Source organism: Melanerpes formicivorus, unplaced genomic scaffold (assembly GCF_026170545.1).
Source record: "Melanerpes formicivorus ecotype bairdi unplaced genomic scaffold, bMelFor1.0.p_v2 SCAF_88, whole genome shotgun sequence".
Classification (NCBI taxonomy): domain Eukaryota; kingdom Metazoa; phylum Chordata; class Aves; order Piciformes; family Picidae; genus Melanerpes; species Melanerpes formicivorus.
In genome coordinates, this window is record NW_027142440.1 from 1,916,499 (window position 1) to 1,926,772 (window position 10,274).

At 60.3% G+C, this 10,274-nt stretch overlaps 1 protein-coding gene and 1 long non-coding RNA gene across 3 annotated transcripts in view; both read left to right on the forward strand.

Annotated features, from left to right (window-relative positions):
* The window catches only part of CUX1 (cut like homeobox 1), a 461,619-nt gene extending 453,942 nt beyond the window's left edge, over nt 1-7,677 (forward strand). For both annotated transcript variants that reach the window (XM_068165418.1, XM_068165419.1), the window contains exons 22-23: nt 5,939-6,003; nt 6,405-7,677. In XM_068165418.1, the coding sequence (XP_068021519.1) occupies nt 5,939-6,003; nt 6,405-6,462 (123 nt within the window). In that variant the 3' untranslated portion in view covers nt 6,463-7,677. The remainder of the gene's footprint in view (nt 1-5,938; nt 6,004-6,404) is intronic.
* A 1,068-nt stretch (nt 7,678-8,745) lies between these two features.
* LOC137454925 (uncharacterized) lies at nt 8,746-9,293 on the forward strand. The gene is made up of 2 exons (XR_010990719.1): nt 8,746-8,827; nt 8,920-9,293. It is a non-coding gene; the product is annotated as an uncharacterized lncRNA (long non-coding RNA).
* The last annotated feature ends 981 nt before the right edge of the window (nt 9,294-10,274 follow it).

Consider the following 10,274-nt stretch of genomic DNA (forward strand, 5'->3'; position numbering starts at 1 on the left):
CATTTCAGAGTGATGTGGATGTAGTGCTGAGGGCCATGCTGTGGTCAGGGGCTGGTCAGAGCCAGGCTGCTGATTGGCCTCTTCCAGGTCAATCCAGGCAGCAATGTGAGCCTCCCTGGGCTGGCACTCTGCTGGCAGGCAGCAAAGCTCTGGCAGCTCCTGTGCAGCCAGCCCTGCAGGCAAGATCAGGGATCAAACAGATCCCCATGGCCCCTCACCAGCTGTGCCCAGAGCCCTTTGCTAGCCATGGGGACATCCCTTTAGCCCCACACAGAATCACAGAATCAACCAGGTTGGAAAAGAACTCAGAGCTCAGCAAGTCCAACCTGTGACCTAATCCCTAACACCTCCTGGCAACTAACCCATGGCACCAAGTGCCACATCCAATCCCCTCCTGAACACCTCCAGGGATGGGGACTCCACCACCTCCCTGGGCAGCACAGCCCAAGGGCCAATCTCTCTTGCTGGGAAGAACTTTCTCCTGCCCTCCAGCCTGAACCTCCCCTGGCACAGCTTGAGACTGTGTCCTCTTGTTCTGGTGCTGGGTGCCTGGGAGAAGAGACCAACCCCCACCTGGCTCCAACCTCCCTGCAGGGAGTTGCAGAGAGCAAGAAGGTCTCCCCTGAGCCTCCTCTTCTCCAGGCTAAGCAACCCCAGCTCCCTCAGCCTCTCCTCACAGGGCTGTGCTCCAGACCCCTCCCCAGCTTTCTTGCCCTTCTCTGGACACCTTCAAGTCTCTCAATGTCCTTCTTGAGCTGTGGAGCCCAGAGCTGGACACAGTTCTTCGGGCAGCCAAGGGACATCTGGGTGTCCTGAGAGCCCAGCTCTGGCTGCCAACCCCTCCAAGGGAAGCCCAGAGTGGGGAGGGCTCCCAGTGTGCTGCCTGCCAGCTTCTCTGCCGAGTTCTCAGGCTGAGTCCTAGAGTCATGCCAGAGGAGAAGGGCTCAGGCAGAGCCAGGGGGTGTGGGGCTCTGGGGGAAGCTTTGTCCCTCTGGGCAGGGCAGGGTGAACTGGATCAGCTGCTCAGGTGCCATGGTGGTGCCTAGGAAGGTGCCCTGCATGTGGCAGGGTGTGCTTGGCTGGCCAGGCACCAGCACATGCCTCCTCCAGCCCCTCAACACCTCCTGGCACCCCACAGCCAAGCATGGCAGGGCCACAGCCTGGCACTGCTGTGCCCAGCTCCCTTCCCCTCCTGACAGCAGAGTCAGAGCCCCAGGCTGGGGTGTGAGCTGCCACACAGCTCTGCAGAAGCACAGCCCTGGAGTGCAGCTGAGTGCCTGGAGTGCAGCTGAGTGCCTTCCCTGGACACCTTCCAGTCTCTCAATGTCCCTCTTAAATGACACAGCCTGGCCAGGCTTGCTGCCTCCCCAGGTGATGAGCTCAGGCTGTGTGTGACGTGGTGCCAGCCCAGGTGCTCCCCACGGTTCTTTCTTGCCCTGTGGCTGTTCTCCTCTAGTTCTTCCATTTCTCCAACTGTACATTAAGGTTGGAAACACAGCAGGGGAGGTTTGGTCCCCAGTGAGAGGACAAGGAGCAACAGGCACAAACTCCAGCATAAGAAGTTCCATGGAAGAATGAGGAGGAACTGCTTTAATGTAAGGGTGATGGAGCCCTGGAGTGCTGGGTCCAGGTCTGGGCTCCCCAGCTCAAGAGAGACAGAGAACTGCTGGAGAGAGTCCAGGGGAGGCTGCAGAGCTGCTGGGGGGCCTGGAGCAGCTCTGGGAGGAGCAAAGGCTGAGAGCCCTGGGGCTGAGAGCCTGCAGAAGAGCAGCCCCAGAGGGGAGCTGAGCAATGCTCAGCAAGAGCTCAAGGAGCTGTGGGGGGCAAGAGGCTGGGGCCAGGCTCTGCTGAGTGGTGGCCAGGGCCAGGCCAAGGGGCAGCCTTGGGCAGAGAGTGGAGGCCAGGAGGTTGGATGTGAAGAGGAGGAGAAAGTTGTTTGGTGTGAGGGTGCTGGAGGCCTGGAGCAGGCTGCCCAGAGAGGTTGTGGAGTGTCCTTGTGTGGAGAGCTTCCAACCCCCCCTGGGCATTGTGGTGCTGGGCACTGTGCTGTGGGTGCCCTGCTGGAGCAGGGCTTGGCCTGGCTGATCTCCAGAGGTCCCTTCCATCCCCTCCATGCTGGGGTTCTGGGATGCTGTGCCACAGGGGTTTGGCTGTGTGGAGACAGGAGCCCAGCCCAGCCCTGGGGATCGATCTGTGTCTATCTCTGGAACAGCAATAATGATCCTCTGGAGCAGGCAGGGCAGTGCTGGGGGATCTCCACTGCCTGATGCCCTTACAGAACCACAGCATGGTTTGGGTTGGCCTGGATGAGCTCCAGAGGTCCCTTCCAACCCAACCACTCTGTGGTTCTGTGTACAGGAGGGGCTGGAGGCAGCCTCAGTCCCCTGGGAGTCAGTCACGCTGCAAACTCCTCCTGTATCCGAGGAGTTCATTTCTCCTTTCAGGGGAAAACATCAACCAATCATCAATAATTAAAGGGTGAAAGGAGATGAAAGGCAAATCAGAACAATATTTCCACCCTGATCTCCTCCAAGCAGAACTGACTTGGTGTTATTTTTGGGGGAGGAAAGCAGCAAGGAAGTTAAATGTCATTAAACTTTAAAGCTGTAACCTAGATTAAAAAGGGGGGCGGGGGGAAAAGGAATAAACAGGTACAATTCAGGACTGCCACAGGGCTGGAAGGTTCCTGCTTCATCTAGGCACAGAGGGGGCTGAAATCCAGCCCCCAGCACCAGCTGTGTCTGATGGGCACTGCCCAGCCCCCAGCTCCTCTCTCCCTCGGATGGGAGCAAAGCCTTTGGGGCTGCTCCCAGGAGGCAGCTCAGCCCTTGCCCTTCCCCACCCCCCCTGCCCTCTGCCTGCTGTGGTTTCACTCATCCCTGCTTTGATTTGCAATCTAAGGATAGAATCCCAGAATCTTTTGGGCTGGAACAGACCTTCCAGACTGTTGAGTCCAGCCCTGAAGCCAGCACTGCCCCAGGGCACCACTGAACCATGGCCCTCAGCACCACATCCCCAGGGCTTTGTAAACCCCTCCAGGGCTGGGGACTCCACCACTGCCCTGGGCAGCCTGGGCCAGGCCTGGACAACCCCTTCAGGAAAGAAATTGTTCCTCATGTGCAGCCTAAACCTCCCCTGCTGCAACTTCAGGCCATTTCCTCTGCTCCTGTCACTTGTTGCATGTCAGAAGAGGCCAACACCCCCCCCCCCCGCCCCGGCTCCAGCCTCCTCTCAGGGAGCTGCAGAATAGAATAGAATAGAATAGAATAGAATAGAATAGAATAGAATAGAATAGAATAGAATAGAATAGAATAGAATAGAATAGAATAGAATAGAATTAACCAGGTTGGAAGAGACCTTGGAGATCATCAAGTCCAACCTACCACCCAACACCATCTGATCAACTAACCCATGGCACCAAGCACCCCATCCAGCCTCCTCCTAAACACCTCCAGAGATGGGGACTCCACCACCTCCCTGGGCAGCACATCCCAAGGGCCAATCTCTCTCTCTGGGAAGAACTTTCTCCTCACCTCCAGCCTGAACCTCCCCTGGCACAGCTTGAGGCTGTGTCCTCTTGTTCTGGTGCTGCTTGCCTGGGAGAAGAGCCCAACCCCCACCTGGCTCCAACCTCCCTGCAGGGAGTTGCAGAGAGCAAGAAGGTCTCCCCTGAGCCTCCTCTTCTCCAGGCTAAGCAACCCCAGCTCCCTCAGCCTCTCCTCACAGGGCTGTGCTCCAGACCCCTCCCCAGCTTTGTTGCCCTTCTCTGGACACCTTCAAGTCTCTCAATGTCCTTCTTGAGCTGAGGAGCCCAGAACTGGACACAGGACTCAAGGTGTGGCCTAAGCAGTGCTGAGCACAGGGCAGGATGAGCTCCCTGCTCCTGCTGGCCACACTCTTCCTGCTGCAGGCCAGGATGCCCTTGGCCTTCTTGGCCCCCTGGGCACACTGCAGGCTCATGTTCAGCTGCTGTCAATCAGCACCCCTAGGTCCCTCTCTGCCTGGATACTGTCAGCCACTCTGCCCCCAGCCTGTAGCACTGCCTGGGGTTGCTGTGGCCAATGTGCAGCTCCTGGCACTTGGCTGTGTTCAATCTCCTGCCCTTGGCCTCTGCCCATCTGTCCAGCCTGGCAAGGTCCCTCTGCAGAGCTCTCCAGCCCTCTAACAGCTCAACTCCTGCCCCCAGCTAGATGTCATCTGCACATTTCCTGCTGATGGACTCAGTCCCCTCCTCCAGATCATCAATAAAGATGTTAAAGAGCAGAGAGCAATGAGGTCTCCCTCAGCCTCCTCTGCTCCAGGCTGCACAACCCCAGCTCCTCAGCTGCTCCTCACCAGCCCTATGCTCTAGACCCCTGAATGCAGCAGCCTGGCTCAGGGGCCTGATCCCTCCCTCCACAACCTCCCTGCCTCCCCAGACCCCAGCTCTGCAATAAAACCCCAGTGGCACAAAAGCCAAAAGGAGCCAAGGCCAGCAGTGACCTTCCTCAGGCCTGTGCCAAAGCCTCAGCTCCATTCATCTGCAGCCTCAAGCCCTGCCCCAACCCAGCACAGCTGGGCTGGCACTGCCCCAGCCAACAACCCACCCTGCCCTTGCTGAGGGCCACCCCTGGCACAGCTCCTGGGGTTCTCCACTTTGGCCACACCAGGCTGCAAAGCTGGTCTCATCCAGAGCAGCACCTGAGGGCTCTGCTGGATGAGCAGGAGCCACAGGCAACTGCAGAACCCCTTGGCAGAGGCTGCATTGGTGGCCACAGGGATGGGGTGGGATGGGATGGGATGGGATGGGGTGGGATGGGATGGGATGGGATGGGAGAGATGTGGTGGCAGGGATAGGATAGGGTGGGATGAGATGGGCTGGCAGGGATGTGATAGGCTGGCAGGGATGGGGTGGGGTGGGATGAGATGAGATGAGATGAGATGAGATGAGATGAGATGAGATGAGATGAGATGAGATGAGATGAGATGAGATGAGATGAGATGAGCTGGGCTGGCAGGGATGTGGTGGGAGGGATGGGGTGGCAGGGATGGGATGTGGTGACAGGGATGGGGTGGGAAGGATGGGGTAGCAGGGATAGGATTGGGTGGAAGGGATGGGGTGGGGTGGCAGGGATGTGGTGGCAGGGATGGGATGGGGTGGGGTGGCAGGGATGGGGTGGGAAGGATGGGGTGGCAGGGATGGGGTGGCAGGGATGGGGTGGCAGGGATAGGGTGGGAGGGATGGCAGGGAAGGGGTGGCAGGGATGGGGTGGCAGGGATGAGGTGGCAGGGATGGCAGGGATGGGGTGGGCTGGGGTTGGATGGACTGGGCTGGCATGTCATGGTGGGCTGATAGGAATGGGATGGGATGGCATAGAGTGGCACAGGATGGCATGTCATGGCATTGCATAGCATGGGACGGCATGAGATGGCAGGGACTGGGTGGCACAAGGATGAGAGGCTGCTGTGGGGGGTGGGCAGGGCTGGGCTGAGCTGGGTAGGGCTGAGCTGGGCTGGGCTGGGCAGGGCCGGGCAGAGCTGGGCAGAGCTGGGCTGAGCTGGGCAGGGCTGGGCAGAACTGGGCAGGGCTGGGAAGGGCTGGGCAGAGCTGGGCAGAGCTGGGCAGGGCTGGGCAGGGCTGGGCTGAGCTGGGCTGAGCTGGGCAGAGCTGGGCAGAGCTGGGCTGAGCTGGGCAGGGCTGGGCAGGGCTGGGCTGAGCTGGCCTGGGCTGGGCAGGGCTGAGCTGAGCTGAGCAGGGCTGGGCAGGGCAGGGCTGGGCAGGGCTGGGCAGGACTGGGCAGGGCTGGGCAGAGCTGGGCAGGGCTGGGCAGGGCTGGGCTGAGCTGGGCAGGGCTGGGCAGGGCTGGGCAGGGCTGGGCTGAGCTGGGCTGAGCTGGGCAGGGCTGGGCAGAGCTGGGCAGAGCTCGGCAGGGCTGGGCTGATCACTCTTCCTCTGCAGGTGCTGTACAGGACAGCCTGGAGCGAGAGCGTGGGGCGAGACTGTGCTGCCTACTGCGCCAAGAAGTGAGTGTGAGGGCAGCCTGGCCCCGGGCCTGGGGCACCCTCTGCCTGGGGGTGGTGGGCAGAGCCTGGTGGTGTGCAGCAGACCTTTCTGAGGCACTGCTTGGTGCTCCTCTGCTCTGCAAACTGGGGCTTTGAATCCCTCATCTATTGAGGATGAGGGGGAGGAAGCCTTCCCAGAGCAAGGCACCACCCTGCCTCCAGCCAGGCCTTCTCCAGGCCCCTTCCCAGGACTGCCTCATGTCCCAGGGGAAGGTCTGGAGCCTGGGGAGCAGGATGGGGCCCAGGCCTTGGCTCCATCACCCCCAGCAGCTCCCAGCCTGGGGCTGGCTCAGAGGCTGTGGCTCAGCTGCACAGGGCTCTGGGCCTCGCTAGGAGCTGATGTGGCTCTGCCCTTTCCCCAGGTACGCCGACCACCTCCACAGGTTCCACCCAGGGGACCCAGGAGACATGTGGCAGTGACAGATGGATGTGGCCCTGCTGGCTCCAGCTCCCCTTTCACCCCCCAGCAGGGTCGGTGCCTTCCCTGCCCACCCTGCTGCCGCTTGGCTTTAGCTTTGCTTCCTGCTGGGTAGGATGGAGGCAATGCTCCTCCCAGCTCCCTGCTCCCAGCTCCCAGCTCCCTGCTCCCACCCCTGCAAGCCACCAGCCTCAGCCCACAGGGACACCTGCTGCAGGCTGTGGGGTTTCCAGCCCTCCCCACAGAGGAGGCCCCTGGTGTCCTCCTGCTGCCCCAGGGAGCTCAGTCCTGACCCAGCCCCAGGGAGCTCAGTCCTGACCCAGCCCCAGCAGCACTGCAAGGCCAGAGGTGCTGCCCTCAGAGCCAGTCTCTCTTTCCATCCTGCCTCAAGTGCAGCACAACACTGGGTGGGCTAAGTGTAGCCCAGCAATGGGGCAGGGTGGAGAGCAACCTCCCAAAGCTGCCTCTGCAAGGGCTGTGATGGTAGAGCCTCCATTCTGCCAGGCTGGAGTCAGCCCTCAGCAAGCCAGCAGGGCTGTGGGGCTCTGCCAGAGCAGCTGGGGCGGCAGCAGGTGAAGCCCAGCCAGCTCCAGAGATGGGCTTTGCTCAGCTCCTTGCTGCCTCTCCTGTCAAGCAAAGCTGTTGCTCAGCCCTGCTCTCCCCCTGAAGGCTCCCCAGGAGCTCCTGCAGCACCTCACAGCACGCTGCTGAGCCCCAGCAGATCTTCTGCTTGGGGCAGGGCTCCTCAGCTCCAAAGCAGCCAGGCTGGGAGGGAGCCAGGGGAGGGTCTGGAGACAGCCATCCTGTGAGCACAGCCATCCTGTGAGCACAGCCATCCTCTGGTGCTGCTCAGGGCTGAGCTCCCTGGGCTGCTCCAGAGGAGTTCCTGCTGAGTGCTGGGCACCCTCCTGAGGCTTTACCTAACCCCAGCAGCACCTTCCCCCCCTGGGGCTTTAGTTGCTCTGTAGTTGATCTGCTCAACATTTGACCCTCTGAGGAAAGCACAAATCAAACCAATCAATTGCTGCTGGCAGGTGGAGACTGCTGGGCTGCTAACTGGGCTTGATTTAGGGAGGCAGAGAGGGTAGGAGAGGCTCTGGTTAAGAAGGGCAGGTCCCAGCACCCCCAGCCCTGCCTTGGCTTGCTGTGACTGCAGCTGGCTAGCATGGCCCCAGCTAGCATCCCCCTCTGGGGAGGGGAGGGAGAGGGAGAGGGAGAGGGAGAGGGAGAGGGAGAGGGAGAGGGAGAGGGAGAGGGAGAGGGAGAGGGAGAGGGAGAGGGAGAGGGAGAGGGAGAGGGAGAGGGAGAGGGAGAGGGGAGGGGGAGGAGAGAGGAGAGGAGAGGAGAGGAGAGGAGAGGAGAGGAGAGGAGAGGAGAGGAGAGGAGAGGAGAGGAGAGGAGAGGAGAGGAGAGGAGAGGAGAGGAGAGGAGAGGAGAGGGGAGGAGAGGGGAGGGGAGGGAAGGGGAGGGGAGGGGAGGAGAGGAGAGGAGAGGAGAGGAGAGGAGAGGAGAGGAGAGGAGAGGAGAGGAGGAGAGGAGAGGAGAGGAGAGGAGAGGAGAGGAGAGGAGAGGAGAGGAGAGGAGAAAGGGGAGGGGGAAGGGGAGGGAAGGGAAGGGAAGGGAAGGGAAGGGAAGGGAAGGGAAGGGAAGGGAAGGGAAGGGAAGGAAGGGAAGGGAAGGGAAGGGAAGGGAAGGGAAGGGAAGGGAAGGGAAGGGAAGGGAAGGGAAGGGAAGGGAAGGGAAGGGAAGGGAAGGGAAGGGAAGGGAAGGGAAGGGAAGGGAAGGGAAGGGAAGGGAGGAGTGCTGCTCCCAGGGAATATTTCCTTGCAGACTCAGCTCCATTCATGCTCCCACTCCTTGGCAAGCTCAGGCTTTCAGGCAGGCAGTGCTGGGCTCCACATCAGCCCAGGGTTATTTATGGGAGCTGCAGCCCAGGGCAAAATGTAAAAGACTCCTGAATTGGAGGGGCAGGAGAAACCCTGAGGGACTCCCCCCCACCCCAGCTGCACCTGTCCTGCCTGGCTCAGAGTGCCCACCCAGAAAGGAGGCACCCACCAGATGCCAGGGAGTGGCAAGGGGTGGTGCTGGTGCCTGGCAGGGAGCTCTTCACAGCCTGGTGAAGAGAAGGCTCCAGGGAGACCTCAGAGCAGCCTTCCAGTACCTGAAGGGGCTGCAGGAGAGCTGGGGAGGGACTTTGGACAAGGGCTGGGAGTGCCAGGATGAGAGACAATGGCTTGGAGGTGGGAGAGGAGAGACTGAGAGTGGAGATGAGGAAGAAAAGAGTGAGGCTGGGGAGAGCCTGGCACAGGTTGCCCAGGGAGGCTGTGGCTGTGCCCTGCCTGGAGGTGTTCAAGGGGAGGCCTTCTGGTGCTGAACATCTCCAGGGAGGAGGACATCCAGAAGCTCCCTGGGCAACCTGAGGTTGCCCAGGGAGCTTCTGGATGTCCTCCTCCCTGGAGGTGCTCCAGGCCAGGCTGGCTGAGGCCCTGAGCAAGCTGTGCTGGTGGGAGGTGTCCCTGCCCATGGCTGGGGGGTTGGAGCTGGCTGAGCTTTAAGCTCCCTTCCAACCCCAACCCATTCTGTGATGGTTATGCTTCTATGAAACGAAGAGCTCAGGAAGCTGATCTGAGGAAGGGGTCTGGGGGGTCTGGGGGAGTTGGGAAGATTAGATTTGCCTCTTTGTTTTCTGTTGCTAGCAGCTGGATGTGGTGGCTTGGGATAGCAAAAACCCCCTGCAGCGCTTCTGCCCTTTCCTGCTCTCCAGAAATGACTTTCAAATAGATGCTGAGGTCTGCAGGGCCAGTGAGCAAATAAATTCAGACACTTAGTGGTTGCCTGGCTCGTGTGCTTTGCTTCCTCTCTGGGTTGGTTTGGGTGGGGGGGGTCTGGGGTTGGGTTGAGGGTTTTTTTTGGTGGAGTTGGTTTTTGGGGTGGGTTTTTTATGGGGTGGGTTTGGGGTTGGGGTTGGGGTTGGGGTTGGGTTGGGGTTGGGTTGGGGTTGGGTTGGGTTGGGGTTGGGTTTGGGTTGGGGTTGGGGTTGGGTTGGGGTTGGGTTTGGGTTGGGGTTGGGGTTGGGTTGGGGTTGGGTTGGGGTTGGGTTGGGTTGGGGTTGGGTTTGGGTTGGGTTGGGGTTGGGGTTGGGTTGGGGTTGGGTTGGGGTTGGGTTTGGGTTGGGGTTGGGGTTGGGTTGGGTTGGGGTTGGGGTTGGGGTTGGGTTTGGTGTTGGGGTTGGGTTTGGGTTGGGATTGATTTGGGGTTCTTTTTGGCTTTGGTTTGGGTTTGGTTTAGGGTTGGGGTTGGTGTTGATTTGGTTTGGGGTTGGGCTGGGGTTGGGTTTGGTGTTGGGGTTGGGTTTGGCTTGGGTTTGGGGTTGGGGTTTGGTTTGGGGTTGGGTTTGGTTCGGTTTGGTTGGGGTTGGTGTTGGGTTTGGGGTTGGTTTGGGGTTGGGGTTGGTTTCGAGATGGGTTGGGGTTGGGTTTGGTTTGGGTTTGGTTTGGGGTTGGGGTTGGTTTGGGGTTGGGGTTAGGGTTGGGTTTGGTTCGGTTTGGGGTTGGGGTTGGGTTTGGGGTTGGTTTGGGGTTGGGGTTGGTTTCGAGATGGGTTGGGATTGGGTTGGGGTTGGGTTTGGGTTTGGTTTGGGGTTGGGGTTGGGGTTGGGTTTGGGGTTGGGGTTAGGGTTGGGTTGGGGTTGGGTTTGGGGTTGGGTTTGGTTTGGGGTTGGGGTTGGTTTGGGGTTGGTTTGGGGTTGAGGTTGGGGTTGGTTTGGGGTAGGGGTTGGGTTTGGTTGGGGTTGGGTTTGGTGTTGGGGTTGGGT